The 23,814-nt window shown below is 43.5% G+C and overlaps 1 protein-coding gene across 1 annotated transcript; it reads left to right on the forward strand.

Annotated features, from left to right (window-relative positions):
* Window positions 1–3,204: 3,204 nt before the first annotated feature.
* Window positions 3,205–22,831, forward strand: DHTKD1 (dehydrogenase E1 and transketolase domain containing 1; the record flags this gene model as incomplete). The annotated part of the gene is made up of 17 exons (XM_080344788.1): window positions 3,205–3,358; window positions 5,885–6,040; window positions 6,820–7,031; window positions 8,824–9,018; window positions 9,624–9,893; window positions 10,509–10,680; window positions 12,290–12,488; window positions 13,788–14,100; window positions 15,164–15,248; window positions 15,918–16,057; window positions 16,422–16,572; window positions 18,307–18,413; window positions 19,750–19,914; window positions 20,295–20,377; window positions 21,456–21,625; window positions 22,145–22,230; window positions 22,730–22,831. The coding sequence occupies 17 exons, from the start codon at window positions 3,205–3,207 to the stop codon at window positions 22,829–22,831; spliced, it is 2,760 nt and encodes a 919-aa protein (XP_080200914.1).
* Between the last annotated feature and the right edge of the window lie 983 nt (window positions 22,832–23,814).

Consider the following 23,814-nt stretch of genomic DNA (forward strand, 5'->3'; position numbering starts at 1 on the left):
TATCTGCTATTTGACTGATATTTGCTTAATCACTGTGGAAAAGTATTTCATCATCATGCAATCTGCCTGTACCATTTGTCTTTTTTCCCCTCAAGCACAGAATAGAAATATTTGACTATATCAGCCTTTTCTGCCTCTCTGCCGTCAACTCTGCAAAATCACATAATGTTGCAACATTATTTTCAAGGTTCCTTTGTTCTAATAATACATTGAAAAAATCAATATTCAAAGCCACATGTCTACTACGCTTTATTCTGTTAGCCACATGTTACCTGTCCCATAGCTGGTCATTCACTTTTCTTTTTCTCCCAAATTGGATGTTATAAATCTTCATAAAACCAACTGTACAGGCCTCAAGAAACACAAGTGGCTCCTCTCCAAGGATGACGAATATCATAAAATCCCCAGCCAACTGTGGCGTCATAACTGATTCAGTTGCAAAATCCAGATTCACCTGTTCCAAAAACACATAACCACGGTTTCATTTGAAGGAAAAAAATACTCTTTGATTTCCCCGTTGTGAAGGCAATCAACCCTTCCACCAAGCCTGTGGAAAGGTAACTCGCCAGTAGCCCTCGTGCCTCCCAGGCCTGTATTCACATAAACTTTACAGAATCACAGAATGGTTGAGTTTGGAAGGGACCTCTGGAGGTCATCTGGTCCAGCCTTCCCCATTCAACCAGGGCCACCCAGAGCCCATTGGTTGTCTAGTTGGCTTCTGAATATCTCCAAGGATGGAGACTCCACAACCTTCCTGGGTATCCTGTTCCAGTGCTTGGTTACCCTCACGGTAAAAAGATGTTTCATGATGTACAGATGGAGCCTTTGGTGTTTCGATTTGTGCCCATTGCCTCTCGTCCTGTCACTGGGCACCACTGCAAAGAGCCTGGCTCTGTCCTCTTTGCACTCTCCTTTCAATTATTTACAGGCATTGATAAGAAATCCCTGAGCTCTCTCTTCTCCAGGCTGAACAGTCCCAGCTTTCAGGCTTTCCTCATATGTGAGGTGATCCAGTCCCTTCATCATCTTCATGGCCCTTTGTTGGATTCTCTCCAATATTGTTTTGTTCTGAGGAGCCCAGAACTGGTCAGGTGTGGCCTCACGAGTGCTGAGCAGAGGGGACCTGCTGGCCATACTTTATCTAATGTGGCCTAGGATACCATTTATCATCTTTGCTGCAAGTGTACAGTGCTGGTTCATGTTCAACCATGTGTCCTCCAGGACTCATGGGTCCTTTTCTGCCAAGATGCTTCTAGCCAGGCAGCCTCCAGCATGTACTGGTGCATGGGATTGTTCCTCCTGATGTGCAGAACTTGGCTCTTCTTGTTGAAGTCCATGAGGTTCCCATCAGCCCATTTCTCCAGCCTTTTGAGGTATTTCTGAACAGCAGCACGATCCTCTGCTGCATCAGCCACTCCTCCCAGTTTGGTGTCCTCTGCAAACTCACTGAGGGTACACTTTGCCCCATCATCCAGATTATTAATGAAGGTGTTTAACAGGACTGGATGCGCTATAGACCCTTGGGGTACACTGCTGGTTGCCAGCCTCCAGCTGTTGTGCCACGGATCAACAATGCTACAGGCTTGCGGAAGAGCGGATGAAAAGCTGCCTGGAGGAAAACGATCTGGGGGTGTTGATCAACAGTTGGCTAAATATGAGCCAGCAGTGTGCCCAGGTGGCCAAAAAGGCCAGCGGCGTCCTGGCTTGGCTCCAGAACAGCGTGGCAAGCAGGGCAGTGATCATCCTCCTGTACCAGGCACTGATGAGGCCCCACCTTGAATCCTGGGGTCAGTTTTGTGCCCCTCATTACACGAAAGCCCTTGAGGTGCTGGAGTGAGTTGAGAGAAGGGAACGGAGCTGGGGAAGGGGCTGGAGCACAAGTGTGATGGGAGCGGCTGAGGGACCTGGGGGGTTCAGCTGGAGAACAGGAGCTGAGGGGAGACCTTCTGATCTCTGAACTGCCTGAAAGGAGCTTGGAGCATGGAGGGTGTTGGTCTGTTCTCCCAAGGAGCAAGTGATAGGATGAGAGGAAATGGCCTCAAGTTGCACCAGGGGAGGTTTAGATTGGATATTAGGAAACATTTATTCACAGAAAGGGTTGTCAGGCATTGGAACAGGCTGCCCAGGGAATTGGTAGAGTCACCATCCCTCAAGGTGTTTAAGAGATGTGTAGATGAGGTTCTTGGGGACACGGTTCAGTGCTAGGGTTAGGTTATGGTTGGACTTGATGACCTTAATGGTGTCTTCCAACCAAAATGATTCTGTGATCACCACCCCCTGGATCCAGCCGTTCAGCCAGTCTTCAACCCACCTCACTGCTCATCCAGCCCACCCATCAAGAGCTTGTCCATGAGCATCTTATGGGACACAGGCAGACAATATCACAGTATCACAGTATGTTTGTGATTGGAAGGGACCTCAAAAGATCATCCAGTCCAATCCCCCTGCTGGAGCAGGAACGCCTAGGTGAGGTCGCACAGGAACATGTCCAGGCAGGTTTTTAATGTCTCCAGAGCAGGAGACTCCACAACCTCCCTGGGCAGCCTGTTCCAGTGTCTGTCACCCTTACTGAGAATAAGTTTTTTCTCAAATTTAAGTGGAACCTCTTGTGTTCCAGCTTGATCCCATTACCCCTTGTCCTATAATATCCACCGCTCCCCCTCATCTTCCGGGCCAGTCACTTCATAGCAGAAGTTTATCAATTTGGTCAAGCACGGTGCAGCCATGCCCTTGAGGTGCTGGAGTTTCTTGACCTTCATGTGTTTGGAAATGTTTTCACAGGCACCTGAAAACTTTAGATGAAGCTTTCAGGTTTTGTTAAAGCTTTGTTTCTCCCTCACTCATGTCTCTTTTTGGCAGGATTTCCAGAAGCGAGGTTACTGTGTCTTTTCGCAGTCTAACCACAATCCAGCACACAATATACACAAGATTAAGTTTTGGAACGTTTCAGGATTGTTTAACAGGAAATTTAGGCAGCATTTTAATAGGAAACACCAGGATAGCACGGTATACTTCTGAAGTCGCTGAAAGGCTCAGAGAAGCGCCCTGGGCACTCAGATTTAAGGGCTACACACACGGCCGAGCCCCTGAGGGACCAGCCAACCCAGGCCGCCTCAGGGCTCGGGGCGGGGAGCGGCGGGTCCCACCCCGCGCGGCTGGCGGGGCCGGCGGTTGGCGGTCGGTAGCGGGGCGGCCGGGGCGGCCATGGCGGCGGCGAGCGCCGTGCGCTGCGCTCTGTGGCGGGGCGGCCTGAGGCGCTGGTACCGCACCGAGCGGGGCGTCTACGGCTACAAACCGCGGAAAGCGGCGAGCGGGACACCGGCGGAGCCGCGCGGCGCCGGGGCGAGCGGCAAAGCAGGTCGGACACCCCCGTCCCGTTCCCAGCGGGGCTGAGGGGAGGCCGCCGGGGGTTCCGCGGAGCGCGGGGCTGCTCGTCCCGCCGCGGGGTGGGGGGAGCCCGGGTCCGCGGCTCGGGCTGTGCTCGGCAGCCCCGCGTTCCCTCAGGGAGCCGGCGGCTACGTGAGCTCTGAGGGGCCCAAAGTCCGAGGGCGTCGATGCGGAGCCGCCGCATCCCCCCGGGGCTCCGGGCGGGATTTCCCCGCTCTGCCCAGCCGGGGCCGTTGGCTTCGGTTCCCGTAAGGCTGCGGGTACCTTGCCCAGCTCCGCGGGATAAAGAGGCTGTGAGTACGTTGAATGCTGAAATTCCCTCAGCGTTGTGCTCCTGTGCTTCTTGTTAGGTAGGAGAGGGGTGGTCAGTAGGTCAGAGAGGTTCTCCTGCCCCTCTGCTCTGCCCTGGTGAGACCACACCTGGAATATTGTGTCCAGTTCTGGCCCCTCAGTTCCAGCAGGACAGGGAACCGCTGGAGAGAGTCCAGCGCAGGGCAAGGAAGATGATGTAGTGGAGCATCTCCCTTATGAAGAAAGGCTGAGGGAGCTGGGTCTGTTTAGCTTGGAGAAGAGGAGACTAAGAGGCCACTTCATTAATGTTTATAAATATATAAAGGATTAAGGTCGCGAGGATGGAGCCAGGCTCTTCTTGGTGACAACCAATGTCAGGAAAGGGGTAATGGGTACAAACTGGAATACAAGAGGTTCCATTTAAATTTGAGAAGAAACTTCTCAGTGAGGATGGCAGAGCCTGGAACAGGCTGCCCAGGGGGTTGTGGAGTCTCTTACTCTACAGACATTCAAACCCACCTGGACACCTTCCTGTGTAACCTCATCTGGGTGTTACTGCTCCGGCAGGGGGATTGGACTGGATGAGCTTTTGAGGTCCCTTCCAATCCCTGACATTCTGGGATTCTGGAGTTTTACCACTCACAAAAGTACCTGTGCCATGCGCCTATGTATTTTTCATATAGTGCTTGAACTAGCTAAGTACAGACAACTCTCTCCTGTGGCAATAAGTAATACTTTTAGCTCAGTTCGATAGTAAAGCCAAACAATTTCAATCAGAAAACTGGGGTAGGAGCATCATCCTGGCATTTACACCTCAGGAGGCTCTGGTGGGAATTAAGCCCGTTGTGCAGAAGTGAAACTGGTTTGTCAGCTCCTGGACACCAAGTCCCATCACTAAATAGTCTCCTTTTAAAGGAAGGAAAGCGTTAATATATTTCTACATTCTTCTTAAAAATCGCTTTTTAATGGCTCTCTTGCCGAGAGTGTTTTTGGATAAATTATGTTGTGTTCTTCTGTTGTAGAACTCATTCGAGGAAATGACCTGTTTGAATGGGCTGACCGCATAAATGTAATACCCTGTTTCCCCAAAAGTAAGACAGGGTCTCATTTTAATTTTTGCCCCAAAAGATGCCTTTTAAAAACATATTTAGCTGCCTGGACACTACTTTAATTGACTTGTTAGTGAACTGTAACCAGGGCTGATTTTTGGAGTAGGGTTTATATTTGGCGCATCCTCAAAAATCTTGAAAAGTCATGCTAGGGCTTATTTTCGGAGTAGGTCTTATTTTGGGGGAAACTGGGTAGCAGGAGCAGAGTGTCAGCAGTGGAAATAAGAATGGCGGAGAAATAGCTGTGAAATGGCCTCAGAAATTGCAGTGTTTTGGAAAATGAAAAGTCCTCAGACCTGAATACTGCCAGCACTGTGCCTTTATCAGGCCAAAAAACCCCACGACACATGATGAATGCATTGTAAACTGGTTCCTATCATTAATATGTAGCAGATTCTGCTTGTAATATATGGTTTGCAATTTATTGATCTAGTCTGTGGCGTGTGCTCAACGACAGTAATGTTGTGTGCATGACCTTTCAGCCAGTCAGGTTTTGCTTATGTTGATAATTTTGTGACCTCGGTGCCTGCAACAGTGTGTTGCTGGTGTCTATTGAAAAACACATTCACCTATTTGAATTTTTACTACATCTGGCTCAGCACGTACAAATGCTGTTGGCTAATGGGTCCTGCAGACACAGACATTTTTTGAAGTCGTAGGTCCCGAATTATCTTTAAACCCCTATCTTCTTGTAATTCCAGCAAGGAACAGGGAGGAACAAGTGGTACGATTTGAGTTGGCTGAGGAAATCAGAGTTTGCACACTGGTACTGTGCCATTCTTAAGTTGTCCATACCCGTTGTAAAGAGATTCAAAGCAAAATGAAGTAGCTTCGCATATGTTTACAGGAGCCTATGAAGGGAACTTGGGGGTAAATCTTGAGTGTACTTGCTTGAAAATCTGTTGGGTGAGCAGATTTAGCACTTTGATGGATGTGAGCTGTTGTGGAATGATATGGTGCAAGTAACATGCTTAGAAAAATTATAATTCCAGCCAGAACCTCGATGATTATGGACAGAATACTCTTATGTTGATGCTTTAAATGGATTAAACGTGAACATGTGTGCAATACCGTTCTACTTTCTTTTTTGGTTTTAGTTGACCATGCTCTTGCTCGTTTAATAACTGCATATGCTGAACATGGCCACAAAGCAGCCAAAATAAACCCACTGTTTGCTGGCCAAGCTGTCATGAACATGGTACCTGAAATCCAAGAGTTGTCAGAAGTTCTTCAAGGGCCTCTCATTACTACGGGTAAGTCTTCAGCCTTATCACAGCAAATTTTCTTCCTGAGTGATTTATTTAGATGCTGTGTCCTCTGCGGAAGAGACAAATATTGAGTGGTGGTTCAATCAGTAATGAACTGTTGGTGGAAAAATGGTGGTTAACTTCAGCCTACTTACATATTTGTTGCAGAAGTCATCGTAAAATGAGTGCCTACCTTCTAGCACCTTTGGAAACCACGAACGTTTTAACTTGGTCTTATAACTTCTGAGGTTATTTATTAATTTCTTGTATTGCTGTAATGTTCTATGAGTTAGCATAATACTTAACACTGTAGTGAAGCTGCCAGAGCACAGGGGCAGAAGTCAGGACTTGTGTTTTCTTGGATCTCTTAGACTGGAGCTGTGGCCTTGAACGAAGGAGGGTCTTTCTCTATGCTTTGTTTTCTCCATCTGCCAAACAGGTCCTTATTTACTTGTAACGCAACTGGAATTGGAGCTTATGTCTCTGAGCCACAAGATACTGAGTGCCATACTGAGTCGTAAAAACAGTGATTTTATGTCATTCGTGGTAAATTCTTTCAGAAAGGTGTTCTGAGCAACTTACAGATAAGCATGAGACCCTCATATTAATAACAGTGAAGTGTGCTTATAAAAGATGTTCTTGAGTTTTCTCTTTAAATGGAGGAAAGGAAGACGAGACATTAATTTCTATGCTCAAAACATTAATGTGATTGCAAAACAATGGTTTAAGTCTTAGTGCTTCCCCTTCCTCTTCCACAGTGGCTAATAACATTTATTTCCCACCAGGGCTTCTAAACATGGGAAAAGAAGAGGCTTCCTTAGAGGATGTGTTGGCTTACCTTGACCATATATACTGCGGGCATATTTCCATAGAAACAAGCCAGCTTTCAACTTTGGAGGAGAGAGAATGGTTTGCTAAAAGGTTTGAAGAGCTAAAACAAGAAACATTTACACCTGAAGAAAAAAAGCACTTGTGCAAACTGATGTTGGAGTCCCAGGTACCTTGTTCACTACTATAGGATTGTAATAGAGTTGTGGAGTCTGTCACAAACCACTTAGTGCTCCAGACATTATTCATGCAGAATAAGAACAATCGCTATCCTTGAAGGCTGTGAAGAAATACAAGATTTTGCCTGAAAAAGTGCAGTACACAATGCAGGAATCTCATTGGAGGTTGTTGCTGAATTTACTTAGCATCCATTATTAAAACAAATAGCACTACCATTTGATTTGTATTGATTACTTTGGAAATTATGTATAGGAAAATATTTCCAACCAGGTCCAAACTCAAAATGCTTTTAGAACTAATTAGAACATAGATTGTGTGTAATATATATTCTTGTAACATGTAATCTTTGTCACCTGGAAACACAAATAATGACCCTAAAAACCTGTGAGTACTCAGTCTTGAAAAGTACGATTCTCTTAGGCTAATGATCGGACAGTTTATATTAAATGTTACAGATGGGAATGCAAAGTTGGGCAGAGCTCTATGAAATTTTATGCTCTCCTGTAGCTGTTCTATGTTTTCCTTTCACCCTCATGCTGATCCGTTTTACTGCCTTTAAAGTATGATGTCTCAAGGTTTTGGGAGAACAAACCAGAGTTGGACTCAGGTGTTAGATATATAGCAATGGTAAATTTGCTGCTTTTCAGCAAAGGAACCTTTGTTCAATGAATTGTTTATGGAAGTGAAAGATTCATGTACTTGCAAAATGTGCAGAGAAAATTTATTCCAATACTTCTGTACTGTGAAAAAAATTCTTTTTCTCCCCTTTTCTCCCTGTGTTATCTAGAAGGATGGAAAGGTAGAAGAGCAGGGTCTGTGAAGGTGTCCCTGTTTCCAGTTTTCCAAGTGGAAGGAGTGTTAAATGTAATATTTACCAGTGACTATACAGAAGTATATGGCATATTTTGTGTTTTTCTTGCCTCTTTGGCAGTTAGAGGAATGTGTCAGTGATACAGGAGGTTGAAATCAGGACCCTGATGTATTTCATTTTGCTTTCTGTATGACCAGAACTGTACTTAAGAGTGCAGAATTTAACCTTTTGGAGAGGAAAATCTGCTTCTATGTGTGATAAGTTTTGTGTGCATTATTCCTTAGAACTAAATGTTGCTTAGCTAGAAGGTGTTCAGCAGTTGGCTCACGTCTTTGGCTATGGCTCAGTTCTTCCCTTCCCAGTCACAGATTTCATTTATTTTCAGTCTTAAATTGCAAAACATGACAGACACTTGCAGTGCTTCCAAAACTTTGTCACTTATGAGAGCTGTCTAGGAGCAGATGAATGATGTATGAGGAGTGAGAGGAAAATGAAGTAAATATAGATTCCTTTATTTTCCTTTTCTCAGGCATTCTTCGACCTATGTACTAAGGACTATGTCTAATGGTAATGAAAATGAAACGCTGTGTTTGTCTAGCACTTTGCATCTCAGGATGGTTAAGGTTCATAACATAAAAGAACAGCATTCCTTAATTGCCACCTCAAATAGGTAAATTATCAAGGAATTTGTAAATTGCTCCGGTATTATGTTTCTTCATGCATCTCCTTCCATGTTAGATAGAGATAATTTGGTCCTCAGCCCAATGTTTTTCTGCATAAGAGGAGATTTCTTGTAGTCCTCATACCTTCTGGTCTTAAATTGTGTGAGTGAAGAATGAGCTGAGACTTTCAAGTGGTATGCTTAAATTTGTATGCCTTAAAGGTACAAAAATAAATCACATTTCAATTTAATAAACAGAAGACTGCTGCTTGAAATAGCCTCATAGCGAAGGTCTCCTGTTTTTAATAGGAGTTCGATCACTTCTTAGCCACGAAGTTTGCCACAGTGAAGCGGTATGGTGGTGAAGGAGCGGAGAGCATGATGGGTTTCTTCCACGAATTGTTCAAGATGTGTGCGTACAGCGGTGTGACGGATATCATCCTTGGAATGCCTCATCGTGGAAGACTTAATCTTCTTACAGGTTTACTTCAGCTTCCACTTGAGGTAAGAGACATACAATCTTATTGACGGTTGCTCTGTGCCTAATTTATTTGCAATGAAATAAAACCCTAGAAGTTTGTTGTGTTGTGAGTGCTGAAGCAATAAAACATTACATGTGTGTGAGCGTATTCCCTTCTGTCAGCACCTCAGCCAGATCTTCGTGGGAGATTGTTAACAAGAACTCTGAAGAAGTTATCTTTATCTGTTATCCATAGCATCCTTGCAATTTCAGGAATAGGAGAGCATACAGTTCTGTAAATGTTTCTATTTCAGTGTGTTAATGAATTGTAAAGGTGTTGGTCTCTTCTCCCAAGTAACAAGTGATAGGACAAGAGGAAATGGCCTCAAGTTGCGCCAGGGGAGGTTTAGATTGGATATCAGGAAAAATTTCTTCACGGAAAGGGTTGTCAGGCATTGGAACAGGGTGCTTAGGGAACTGGTGGAGTCACCATCCCTGGAGGGTGTTTAGATGAGGTTCTTAGGGACATGGTTTACTGCTAGAGCTAGGTTAGGTTATGTTTGGACTCAATGATCTTTAGGGTCAGTTCCAACTGAAGTGATTCTATGATTCTGTGAAAGAGGATTTAACCAAATTTGTTTCCATGCAGCTCATGTTCCGTAAGATGCGTGGTTTGAGTGAGTTTCCGGAGAATTCAGCAGCCATTGGGGATGTTCTCTCCCACCTGACATCGTCTGTGGATCTCGACTTCGGTTCACACAGGCCTGTGCATGTCAGCTTGCTACCTAACCCCTCACACTTAGAAGCAATCAATCCAGTGGCCGTGGGCAAGACACGAGGAAGGCAACAGACTCTGCTCGACGGAGATTACTCCCCAGAGAGCTCCGCACAACCTGGAGACAGAGTTATTTGCCTGCAGGTATTTTGCTCACAATTTGTAACTGATCTTTGTAAGACTTCTTTGACTTGCGTATGAAGTGGTATAGAAATATCAAAAAAAACCCCGAATAAACTTAGAATATCAAGAACTGGGATCCTCTTTATGGAGAAAGATGAGAGAAAGGAAGATTTCCAGGTGACATGTTTGATGATACTGGCATTTAAACAAGTTCACTTCTAAGATTTTTTTAAGAACTGGTTCTGATATTTTCCTTTATTTTAATATTACTCTGCATTGAGAGCCATGTGTGCCTGTCCTCACAGACCACTTTTGAATTTAAACCACCACTGATAGCTTTCTTTTAAATGGGTTTGGAGACGAGTTATCAACAAGGTTGCAAAGCATACAAGGGGGTTTAGAATTTTTTCATTTTATCATGGTGCTGTTGAAGAAAGTCTGCTGGAATCAGTTTTTACTCCCTGAACTGTCTTTTATAGCTGTGAAGGCAGTCCTAAATAATCAGTGAAGCTGGCCAAAACTATATCTGTTCCACCTCCTCAATTAAAAAAGTCTGGCTTAATTAATTATAGTTTTGATTTTGCTGTTCCTCCAGTATTTTCTAATGAGACTTTTCCATCTTCTTCCCTAACGTAGGTTCATGGTGATGCTGCTTTCTCTGGGCAAGGGATTGTTGCTGAAACATTGACCCTCTCTAATCTACCGCATTTCAGAGTTGGTGGGAGCATCCATTTGATTGTTAATAACCAGCTGGGCTATACCACTCCTCCAGAGCGAGGAAGATCATCTCTGTACTGCAGTGATGTTGGTATGTATAGTTAATCACAAGGAAGCTTGGCTGTTGTGTCAGAAATGATTTTTAACTCCAGTGTGAATATACTATTCTGTGGCCTTTTTATAGCAAGTGCCTATCAGCTCTAGGGAGTTAGATTAATATATCTCCATTCTCATGATAGCGTAGAAATTAAAATTATTGTTGATTATTACCTCCTACTAGCAAAAATTCAGATGCTGGAAATATGCCCTCCCCCGTCTGCTTTATGGCAAAGACCAGATATCAAGGGAAAATCTTGTCACATTTTTACAGGATAAAATATTTGCAAAATTTCTGTGGAGTCTTTATAACTCATTTAATTTCTGCCGTATCATTGACAGCTTTTAAAAATATATTGTGTTGGAGTGTATAATAGACATATTTTAAAAAGATCTTGTTAGATTTAACCAAAATTATTCCAGTGTGGTTTTGGAGCAAGATTTGTAAGTCAAATACTCCTTTGTTTTTCTGGTTTGTTTGTTGTCAGGTGAACTTGTGGAGCTTTTAATTAAAAGATGAGGTTCATGCTATTTCTAAGCTTAAACTAGAAGTTTTTTTGATTTGGACTGGTCTTTCTTAGTGATAAGCAGATGTATAGTAATCAGCAATATCAGAGGCATAGTAGTTAGTTCCCTTGTGTATGTCTCCTAGAATTAAAAATACACTAATATATGTTTTTAAGACTCAACATCAAGTGTTTGTGTTTGTCTTACGTTTTCTTCAAATGGAATTGGTAGGTTCATTAATTCTGATAAGGCAGATAGTGTATGTTGCTGCTTTTTACCTGGGCTGGTTTAGTGTTGCGGGTTTGTTTTTTGTTGTGGTGGTGGAGTTTTTTGGGGAGGAAGGGGGATGTGTATTTGTTTGGTGGGTTTTTTTTCCATCCTTAGTTTTCCTTTCTTCTTACCTGATCAGTGCGGGGCAGCGTTACCCATTTGAGCTTCAGGATTTGGCTAGGGAGGGAAACTTGATGTGAGTCAAGAAAGGCTTGAAGCATCTTAATCTCCCAGAATCTGGAAAGATAAAGTACAAGAGGATCACTCTGTTCCTGGGAAGATTTGCAGCCAAATTGTCATACAGGAGAGGGTGTTAAGATGTTTGAATTGTGCAGCGTTGTCTTTAATGGAGAGACCTTTCTGCCTGGAGGAGCAATGGACAGAATAACTCCTAACAAGGGAGAAGATTGTTTCTGGCATGTGTGAATTCATAGAAGTGACAGTTTAGGATAAGAAAGAAACAAAACTCAGTTTTTGTTTGAAAGAGAAGCAATCAAGTCATTCCTTCCCGTTCCACGCGAACTTCCATCCAGATTAAGAAGATGTGGGAACTGTGTATAGAAAGTCCTCTGGGAGTTTACTGCTGGTAGAGAAGTTCTGTTCAAACTGTGACAAATACAATGGGTTGGGTTAATTGCCCTTTCTCTTGAGGGAGACTCCTACTCCTTACCCCAGCTCTCATCACAGAGAGCATCTGTTGTAGATTTGTTTTTGTTAAATACACTTCACGTGAGTTGTTGGTAGTTTTCAGCAGAGTAGGTGGGTGTTTGTTTTCCTTTGAAGACGTTGATGTGATTACTGTTGTTATGTTTTGAATCTCTGGGCAGGTAAAATTGTTGGATGCGCAGTTATCCATGTGAATGGGGATGACCCTGAAGAAGTTGTCCGTGCCACACGGCTGGCTGTCGAGTACCAGCGCCAGTTCCGCAAGGATGTAATAGTGGACTTGCTGTGCTACAGACAGTGGGGCCACAACGAGCTTGATGAGCCGTTCTTCACCAACCCCAGCATGTACAAAATCATCAGGTAAGGGAAACACCACCTGATGGCAGAACCCAAAAGGTACCAATTCAGTATTGCCTGCGACTGTAATAGAAGTCTCTGTATATTGAAGATCCTTTGCTGTACCGACAAGTCTTTGTAAGTGTAACTACACTGTCAGGAGTCAGTGACTAAGGTGTGTCTGCTAATGATGTGTTAATGAAGGTAACCATTGGTATTGGTTCTTGAATATGAAGCTTGATGCCTCGTGGGGGAACAATCTTGCACGTATCCCTTGGATTTCAAATTCATTATCGTGCTAGTAATCAGAAGACAAAGTTGTCTTTTGTGTGCTAGAGGGAAGAGTAGATAGTGTGGGAGGGTGAGCAGGAAGACTGTGTGATGTCTGTCTTGTCTTTGCCTGGTACTGCTCATTCCAATGGAGACTCATCTTCATGAGCACTTAAATGTATTCAGGTTCCATCTTTATCCCCAAAGAAAAATGCACATAAAATGTTTTGGCCAATGAATTCTGGTATTTTAGGTGAAGGATTTATGGAACAGTTAGCTTGATGGAATGGTTGGCTCCTCTTATGAGGAGCGGCTGGGGGACCGGAGGGGCTCAGCCTGGAGAACAGGAGGCTGAGGGGAGACCTTCTTGCTCTCTGCAACTACCTGAAAGGAGGTTGTAGCATGGAAGGTATTGGTCTCTTCTCCCAAGTAACAGGACGAGAGGAAATGGCCTCAAGTTGCACCAGGGGAGGTTTAAATTGGATATTGGGGAAAATTTCTACCCAGAAAGGGTTGTCAGGCATTGGAACAGGCTGCCCAGGGAACTGGTGGAATCACCATCCCTGGAGGTATTTAAAAGGCTTTCAGACGAGGTTCTTAGGGACATGGTTTAGTGCCAGTGTTAGGTTATGGTTGGACTGGATGATCTTGAGGGTCTCTTCCAAGCAAAATGATTCTATGACTCCCAGCTAATACTGAAATCCTACTGTCAATTTGTCTGAAGAAAATATGCACAACAGCACAGAGTCAGTCTTTAGTGGTAGGTTTTTTTGACTTGCTTTTACTTGTAATTGCCAACTACAGGCACTTCTTTTCTTTTTTTCAATTTTTAAAAAGCTTTAGTAACGGACAGTAAATCACATCTCCAAGAAAATTATAATATTTCTGGAAATGCCAAGAAAGCAAACTTGATGCAAAAAAGTATAATGCGCCAGGACATAATTTATTTTAGTTTTGCATGGTACCTGACAGTAATAAGGTGGTATTTCCTTGGTCTGCACTGACGCTGTTTTCAGGTTTAATGTCTATGGGGTTTGATTCCCTCCCTGACAGATCCCGTAAGAGTATCCCAGACACATACGCGGAACACCTCATAGCTTCTGGGCTCATGACTGAGGCTGAAGTATCCGACATAAAGACGACGTACTATTCTAAACTGAATGATCATCTTGCCAACATGACTCTGTATAGTCCACCTCCGACCAACCTGCAGGCTCACTGGAAAGGCTTGGTCGAGCCTTCTGCAAAAATCACCACTTGGGACACAGGTATGCCCGTGCCGCTGCTGCAGTTCATTGGAGTCAAGTCCGTAGAGGTGCCCGAAGAACTTCAGGTGCACAGCCATCTTCTGAAGACCTATGCACAGGTCAGTAGAGCATAATGATGCTTCTGGTTCCGTTGCTCAAAGATGTGACTTGTTACAGGAAAAACTGTAAACACAGCGAGGCTGCCAGTTAGAGAATAGCATAATGTTCTCTAGGAAAAACAGCTCGTGATCTTTTTTGAGGCTGAGATTATGCTATCTTTCCTCCAGTTTTGGAGAAAGATACGTCCTCTCCCACAAATCTGACCGTAACTTAATTTTGTTATTTCAACAATATATTGTTGCAATGAAGAATAAAGCTCATAGAAAATACAGTTTATTATTCTTACAAATAATAGAAACTATTACGATAAATTACTGTCATTTATATACTCCATAATTATAATGAATACTTTGTGAGAGAATGAATCAGGAACTTGGTAATAGTGTACACAGTTTCTAAAGCCAGTAGTTAGTGTTTATTTTTATATATGTAAACATAAGCATACACATGTGGCTGAGTTTGACAGTCAGTTTTCAATAGCTTGTAAGTTTGTGTGCAATGACTGGATTGGTTTGGGTTTGTGAACATTTCCCTGTGATGAATGATGCCGATGCCCAGGTGTCTAGTTGGCAGCTATAGAGAGACCCTGAGTTGGGTATTTCAGAAGCCCAATGTTCTTGCCTTCCCAGTTCAAGGCAAGAACACCACAGCTGTGTATGAGCATTTATCTGCAGTTCTGCAGGCCAAAATGGGAGAATTCTGGAAACTGAAACTCTTACACGTGGTATCTTTCCTCATTGCTAACCAGACAAACCAAAAGTCTCCCAAGAGCACGCTCTGTGCTGTTTTAAGATTTTTAATATTTTTAGACTAAGATCTAATTTGTCAATCCACGGTTTGTGGCAAGTGAACGTGTGTGTCATCCGTGGTTCTGTGGTCCTCAGGGCAACCTTCTTTGGGATGTGCTGGAATATGAGAGCATGGATTCCAAACCAGCCTACGTCTGCTGCAGGAATATAGCATTTCTCTCTGTAGCGGTTCTGTTTTCCTAGCTTCTAATAATGAAAAGAGATATAGAAGAGAAAAGGCATAGTAGTAACTTTTTCTTGTTTACTTGTTTAGTCAAGAGTTCAAAAAATGGAGGAAGGAAAAAAGCTGGACTGGGCAACAGCTGAAGCTTTAGCATTTGGTTCCCTGCTGAGCCAAGGTAAGAGGCAATCAGACAGCAGACAATAAAATATTTTTGCTTTGATGGCAATAAAGTATAACATTAGACTTTTTGGGTGTTTTCAAGTCCAAAGATTGATACGATGTATAAATTTGACAATTTGCATTTGCACGATACTAAGAGAAAGTAAATCTGAGTCTGCTATGTTGCTAATAAATATTAGTGACAAATGTAGATTGGGTACTACATGTCTTTAAAGAATTGATGCTCCCTTTCAACCCCCAAAATATGTTGGTGCTTCGTGCTAAGCACATGAGCAATGCAGCTGACATCAGTGAGGCCTCCCATAAACTTACCTCGAGTGTGCTTCATGCTACGATTTCTTTTCCGTCCCCTTTAGCCTGATTTCATACCTTCATTTATATATGATACAGGATGCACGTTTCGCAGTTTGCTTCAGTAAATTGAACCACTTACCACAAAATAATTCTTGGCTGCAGAGAGGAGAAAAGAGAAACGTCTGAGCATCTCTCAGATGTGCTTGTGAGTTGGAGCTGTTGCTGGTTAAATATTCCATCTTGGATTTGATGTTGCTGATGAGGGGAACGACTTAAGAGAAGTAATATTTTAGAAGTGAGGAGTTGCTGTTCTGCAGGTTTTCTTCTTACATTACTTGCTAATCCAGTGTTTTGTTTATTGCTTGGCAAGGGTTTAATATCAGACTAAGTGGACAGGATGTTGGCAGAGGAACCTTTAGCCAGCGACACGCGATGTTGGTTTGCCAAGAGACGGATGATACGTACATTCCTCTGAATCATATGTCTCCAGACCAGAAAGGTTTCCTAGAGGTAGGTTCTGTAGTCCATGAGACAACCTTCTTCAAGTTGAGCTGAAACAATGCATATTTTAAAGCTGCCGAGACATATGTAGGTAGCCTGTATATTCTGGCAAACCCCAGATAAAGAGACATAAAACTGTCAGGGCATAGCCATTTTTGTAGTTACCCCTTTACAAATTTAACAAGGGGTTTTGCTTTTCCTTGCGAGATCAGCTATTACTCTTTCCACCTCCGTGTCTTCATTCAAAAGAAAAAAGAGGTGACCGTCAATTGTGTTTAGGAGTGCATGTCCTCAGTGTAACTGATTCCAAGGGTTCTTAACTCTGGGTTGTCTTCCTCCTCACTGACTCCTCCCAATAATTTCCTTTTGTTAGGTGAGTAACAGCCCCTTGTCTGAAGAAGCTGTGCTTGGTTTTGAATATGGAATGAGTATTGAGAGCCCTAAGTTACTGCCAATTTGGGAAGCTCAATTTGGAGACTTCTTTAATGGAGCCCAGATAATATTTGACACTTTCATCTCTGGAGGTGAGTGTATAAGGAGCTAACATATTTAAAAGTTAATAATTTGTAGTAAGTGCATTTTTAGAAAATTCTTCTTCTTTAAGGTAAAAGGGCAACATGTTGCAATAAGAATTCTGTTTTCTCAAGAAGTTTTGTAAGCTTGCCTGTGTGGTCCTGACTTCTAAGCAGCTTTTCTCTGACGAGAATCCATCTAAAATCCTTGGCAGAAGACAGTAATTCCAAAGGACAGTTGATGATATTAATGGACCTTTTTCCCTCACCTGTCACAATAAATTTATTTTACTCTGTTTATGTATATTTGATACCTTTTTAGGCTGTACCTTTCCTGCTTGAGGCATCAGAAACATTCCTGAAGCAATACAGAAGGAAAATAATGATTATTTAAATCCCCACAATAGCGCCTTACAAACAACCTCTCATTTTGACTCTAGCATGTTTTCAGAGTGCTCAAATACTGCAAAAAGACCTCTCTGAGCTGGAACATGCTGAGAAAATGCTAATATGGATTTCTAGAGTGGAATTCCTTGTATGGAAGCATCCAGAATTTTGGCATCTAGCCTCAGCTAGGCCTCTGCACTTCCTCTATAATCACAGATGGAAATTCAGAGTCCCTCTTATTCCATCTGCCCTGGTGAGACCACATCTGGAATAGTGTGTCCAGTTCTGGGCACCTCAATTCAAGAAGGACAGGGAACTGCTGGAGAGAGTCCAGTGTAGGGCAACGAAGATGCTGAAGGGAGTGGAGCATCTCCCGTGTGAGGAAAGGCTGAGGGAGCTGGGTCTCTTTCGTTTGGAGAAGAGGAGACTAAGGGGGGACCTTATTAATGTTTATAAATATATAAAGGGTGAGTGCCATGAGGATGTAGCCAGGCTCTTCTCGGTGGCAAACAATGATAGGACAAGGGGTAATGGGATCAAGCTGGAACACAAGAGGTTCCACTTAAATTTGAGAAAAAACTTCTTCTCAGTGAGGGTGACAGACACTGGAACAGGGGTTGTGGAGTCTCCTCTGCAGACATTCAAAACCCGCCTGGACATGTTCCTGTGCGATCTCACTTAGGCGTTCCTGCTCCAGCAGGCGGATTGGACTAGATGATCTTTTGAGGTCCCTTCCAATCCCAAATATACTGTGATACAGTGATACTGTGTGAGGCTGGGATGAATTATCTTCTGGGTTTAACTGTAATCCCCTAAATAGCACAGGAGGTTTGGCAGAGCACAGGGAAATCGCCTGTGGCTCGCACTGCAGCGTTAGCTGGGGCTGGCTCACAGGATGCTGCCGGGATCATGCCTGCAGATGACCAGATGACAAGGATGTGCAGAAAATATGTAATGAATTATGGTTAGGCGTTTTCTCACTGAAAATAATTACCTTTGAGGGCCTACGTTAGTCAGGAGAACAATTCCATTATGAGGATCCTTGCATACTGCGGTGGTTGTTTAGACTAAGATTTAAAGTCTTCACCATGTCACACATTCCACATGGAGGTTTAAGTCTTGTGGAAGCCCAAAGTTACACGATAATTTCAGCAACTTCATACCATCTTCTGCGGACTCTTTCGCAGTTGCCAATCTCATGGTAAAATGCCAGCAGCATGTTTTAGGCTTGTGTTTAATCGTGTGGAAATTAACTATTATTTTCTCCTGAGTAGTTTATGCAAAATAATATGTGTTTTGGGCTATATGTTCTGTAGAAATTATTGTTTCTTTCTTTCCTCCTCATTGTGTGTGTTTTAGGTGAGGCCAAATGGCTTCTGCAGAGTGGGATAGTCATTCTTCTTCCCCACGGTTATGATGGTGCAGGCCCTGAGCACTCATCCTGCCGGATGGAACGATTCTTACAGGTACTGTGCTGAACCTCTCAGATTCACGTATTCCCCAGCACAGCACCAGCAACCAGTGCTCTGGGAGTCCTGTCACAAAATTCCAGATCCCAGTGTACAGGCCAGTGACATCAGGAACTGGAGACTTACCAGTATGGTACCATCGCAGTGAGACAGGAACAGGGACTGGGATGAAAGTGGAGGAAGAAAGGGGACTGTGATGAGAAGGCGTAGGTCTGGAAGTCATGGGGAAACAGCTTTGGTTTAAATGCTGCTGCAACAGCTGTGGTGCAAGACTCTGGTTGAGCCTTGTAATAAATGCTGCTTGTTCCTGTTGCATCTCTGTCACCTGCCCAAATGGGTGTGTGGTAACATCATCTCTCTGGTGACCAATGACAGAACTAGAGGGAATGGCAGGAAGATGTGCCAGGGGAGGTTCAGGTTGGACATTAGGAAAAGGTTCTTCAGCCAGAGGGTGCTGGACACTGGAACAGGCTCCCCAGGGAGGTGTCACGGCCCCAGGCCTGACAGTGTTCAAGAAGAGACTGGACAACACCCTCAGAAACATGGTGTGAACTGTGGGGTTGTCCTGTGCAGGGACAGGAGTTGGACTCGATGATCCTTGTGGGTCCATTCCAACTCCAGACATTCCATGATTCTATGAAATTTTGTAATGTGAGATTTGCCCTAGTGAGATGTGCTTCAGTATTGCCTAATGTCTTTTTTCTTCATTGCTGCTCTTCAGCAATGTCACTGTACCACAAAATGAGTCCAGTAGCAAGACACAGTTGCTGAATCGCAAATAGGAGAGCTCTGATGAACTCTTCTTGTAGAAAACATTTTGGGAGTTGGCATCAGAAACAGGTGTCGGCCCTCTGGTGCAAAGCACTCACAGATCTGTGCACTATGCACAGAGCATACAAACAGGACACTGGGCACTATTAATATCAGTTAGTAAATCTGTGGCACATTAAAAAAATCCACTATTGTGCCCTTCTGATGTAGTAAGTAAATAAAAGCCTTTTCATCTGAGTAATGGCTTGGGGAGGTGTTAGCAGCATGTTTAGAGGGGTGCTACCACTCTGATGAAGGAGTCACGACCTGTCTGCTGTGAGAAAAACTCATGCCCTGGTTACAGTATGCTAGAAGGAGGCAGTCCAGCTATAATCTTGGCAGTTAAATGCTAAAGCCATTTCTTCTGTGAAGTTGTTCATCCCTTGCAATCGATGTCTGACTCAGTATATTTGCTCTTCTATTCTTCTACTAGTCAGCGTGCCTAATGTGCCTGCGTTCTGTCTTGCATGTTTAGCTCGCTGTTTGTTTCTTGACAAGGTATTGCTGTCTTCCCCTTACACAGATGTGTGACAGCTCAGAAGAGGGGGTCGATGGGGACCAGGTGAACATGTCAATTGTGCATCCCACCACCCCAGCACAGTATTTCCATTTACTCCGGCGGCAAATGGTCCGAAACTTCAGGAAACCTCTCATTGTTGCTTCTCCCAAAGTGTTACTCAGGCTCCCTGTAAGATTAAAATGTTATTTTCCTTTTTTTCCCCCTCCCTCTTCTTCTTCTTTTTCTGTGTTCTCTTCCCCTTTCTCTTTGTTCTTCCTTTGTGTTCTCTCTCTGTTTTGGGGTCAAATTGATGGAGTTTTGTCTGTTTGGGACAGGAGAGGTTGAGAATTAAAGCTGTGTGGAGGTGAGCTAGAAGCAGCATTGATTCTAGGTCTGGTGGTGTTCCTGGGAATCTTACCATCCCACCGTTCATCCATGGGAGTGGGAATGGGAGGGGGAGGGAAGGTTGCGTCTTTTGTACTTAAAACCCTGTCTTGGTCTCCTCTCCTCAACTCTGGCTTGAGGGAAAATGCAGTTAATTTGGTAACTCCCAACTCTCCCCCATGCAGGCTGCTGTATCAAGTTTTGAAGAAATGGCTCCAAGGACAACTTTCAAGCCTGTCATTGGTGACTCCTCCGTGGATCCTAAAAGGTAACTCTGCTTTCTTAGAGGAAAAGCTCAGACAGGATGTCCTGTCCCCTTCCACCCAACAGCTCATGTGTGAGGTGGCATGAAAGAGGTGACTTTTGGGGGGAAAATGTTTTATGATGGGTGACTTAGTTTTACTTATTTTTCTCCTTGTCTTCTGCTTACTTGTTGGTAGTTACTGCATCTGCAGAACAGTAAAGTGTTCAGGCTTTCAGCCCTTGCCCCAGGGGGAGGCTGTGACCACAGTCTGATGGGTGCTATTCTGCACCTCACCCTGTATATAACAGTCAGTGGGAGCAGCTGTTACCTGAAGAGATGCAGAATTTTTGTTCTGGTGTTGGAACACCTGAGCTGATGAAGTTAAATTAGGGTAATAATAAATTTTGTGTATATATATATGCATCTCCCTCCCTTCAGTTATTGTAGAGAATCCTATTCATAATGGGCAATTCTGGCCTTCACTTTTTTTGCTCCTAAGGTTCTTATCTTGTCCTTGCCCCAGTAGTACCCGAGTCTGACAGCATCCCTGATGTTTGCATCCTCACCCACAGACAAAAGGCTGGAAATATCTCAGCATCTTGTTTTTTTAGGTGGGATGGTGAGGCAGAACGGGTGAGTTTTCTCTCCTCACCTTTGTCCAGTAAAGGTAGACAGCCAAGACCTCTCTGATTGCTGGAGGGTTTTGCACATCTCCAGCAGGCAGCTCCTCTTTGACTTGGGAAGGAATTGTCCTCTGGAGGTACTTCTCTTGCTGTCTGGTTTGTTCTCTATGGAGAGTGCACAGATCACTAGCTTTGACAAGGTGTTTAATTTTTAGACAGTTAAAGCTAAGAGAGATGAATTCCATTGTAAGGTAACTTTCCCACGATTACTGAAGAAACAGGCCCTGGCATACTGTGCCCAGCTGTTGGAGGGGAGTGGGAGGGAAGGGAATGCAAAGAAGAGAAAAGGTGGTCTAGGGTAGCAATTTAGCTTCATAAAGTTGTCTTTAAATTTTGGTTGTTTTTACTGCATATGTGAAACCATTTTGGATAGAGTTTCTGTAAAACACTGACCTTGGAAACATTTCTGTTTTCTTTAGTGTCACCCAAGTAGTGCTCTGTTCCGGTAAGCATTACTATGCTTTGGTGAAGCAAAGAGAGACGCTAGGAGAGAGACAGCACAACACAGCTATCCTGAGACTTGAAGAACTGTGTCCTTTCCCCCTGGAAGCTCTACAGCAAGAGTTGAGCAAATACAGCCATGCCAAAGGTCAGCCAGATTTTTACCTTTTTTGGTTCTAGACTCTTTGAAGTATTGAACTGAATCTGTCGCCTGTCTGTTGGGATGAAGAGTTGTAGTGGCTTTTGCCTCTTCACTTCCCTCCTATCCATCTAGTGTATCTGGAGTGAGATAATACAAATGTTTACCACTTGTCCAAAAAGAACTTGTCTCTCTGCTATTGTTAGCTTCCATAAGGTACTACTAAAAGTTTGAGTGAACCATTTGCAGCATTTTTTGCATTGTTTTTTGCAGTCCAGTCCTCTCAGTAGCATTTGAAAACTGCAATACAAAAGCAGAATATCCCCACAGTATTATCCTAGTGGTGGACATACTTTTGGTTTGATTTCAGCAAACTGTGACCTGCAAGAGAATTCAATCTGGGAAGCCTTCATTTCAGAGATAGTGTCAAGACAAAAAAGGCAGAGATGCTACCAAAGTAAAAGCTTCTCTTGAGCTGTTGGAAAGACAAATACATGCATTTGTAATGTACCCTTATCCTTCATGTAGCCTTTGTTTGGAGTCAGGAAGAACCACAGAACATGGGTCCATGGTCCTTTGTGTCTCCACGGTTTGAAAAACAGCTGGGGGTTAAGGTAAGATGTCCCCATGGTGTTTAGTTTTTTAAAATGAAGTTTGAAGTTCTCCTTGAATGCAAAATTCCGTGATGCTTGCACAAAAAACTGGTCCTGATACCTAAACCAAATGTGTGCTCTAATTTAAGCTACCTATGATCTTTATAGCACCATTTAGTGGTGATGAACATGACTGGAGCTTTCTTTTACCAGGTGTTTAGTCTAAGTAGGGAGAATGATGAAGGATCCCAGGTAGGAAACACAATGCTTGAAGTGAGTAGGAGGAGAATCCAAAGCTGCTGTTTGCCCTGGTAGATCGTGCACTGTAATATTCTTGAGATTGTGCACTATAATGTTCTTGGAGCCAGGATCTTTGGGAGAGGAAGGATAACTTCCTGCATTACTGCCAGCTGGAACTGCCCAGCATCTGACAGTAGATAGCAACGTGGCATCGGAGCTCCTCAAGATGTGATCCTATGCTTGTGCTTCATTAATTATTTCCTCCTGACTCAAATTTCAGCTCCGTCTTGTGAGCAGACCTCCTCTACCAGCCCCAGCAGTTGGCATTGGAACCCTGCACCACCAGCAGCAGGAAGACATTCTTACCAACACATTTATCTAAGTTTTCAACAGACAGATTACTCCTGTTCTCTGCCAGTCATGTTTGGTGTCTCCTCCTATGAAGAAGAACAAAAGCCAGACCCTTAAGACTCTCAGTTCTCTGCAACGGGAAAGAAGAATGGAACAAGTACTGTAATGATAAAGCAATTTTTTCATGTAGGGGAATACCTAAAGATGAGAGGTGATGCCTGTTTCTCTGGATACTTCTTATTCTCTTGTAGTATTTTCTAAAGAATAACTTTTTAAAATTAAAACCAACCAACCAAACCCCCAAAAAACCAAAAAAATAAAACAGTCCAGGGGGCAGATAGGTGAGGTGGCTGTAAAATACCTGATACCACCTTTCTTACCTGCACTTGACAGGCCCCTGGGATGGTACATGTGTGGAAACAGTTTCTGTTTCCACAGAATTGTTAGTACAGTTTGGTTGAATAAATGTCTCCCCATGCCTGGGGATGAGCCATTTCTATAGCAGAGTGTTGTGGATTTTTCTCAATTCTTTTCCTATGGGCCAGGAATGAAATCTGTTACAGCTGTTTGTGCTTTTCTCAACACATGAGCTGTTAAACCAAGATTCCTGGGGGGACTGCAGGTTGGCTTCTGAAGGCTTCAGGCACCACTGTCTCTCTCGCAGGGAAAAGTGGTGCTTTCACATGAAGCTTGGAGGGCAGAAGGCATGCTGCAGGGATCGTGCCATATTTTAAAACCATATTTTGTGGAGGACAAACCAGAGGCTAGCCTGCAGAATGACACTAACTTCTACCTGGGAATATTTTCTTTGTGTGATTTTTCTGTCTGTTGTTTTTTTTGGTTTGGTTTTTTTTTAACCCCAAGATCTATCCTCATCTGGAGGCCTGTTGGGAGCTTTCCTCAGTAAAAATTCTTCTTTGCACTGTAGGTATCATGGAATTTGTCTTGAAAAAAATGTGTTAATAAAACAGGTTATAGAAGAAACTGGACATGAGCCAGCAATGTGCACTTGCA

Source organism: Nesoenas mayeri (genome assembly GCF_963082525.1).
Source record: "Nesoenas mayeri genome assembly, chromosome: 1".
Taxonomy (NCBI): Eukaryota; Metazoa; Chordata; class Aves; order Columbiformes; family Columbidae; genus Nesoenas; species Nesoenas mayeri.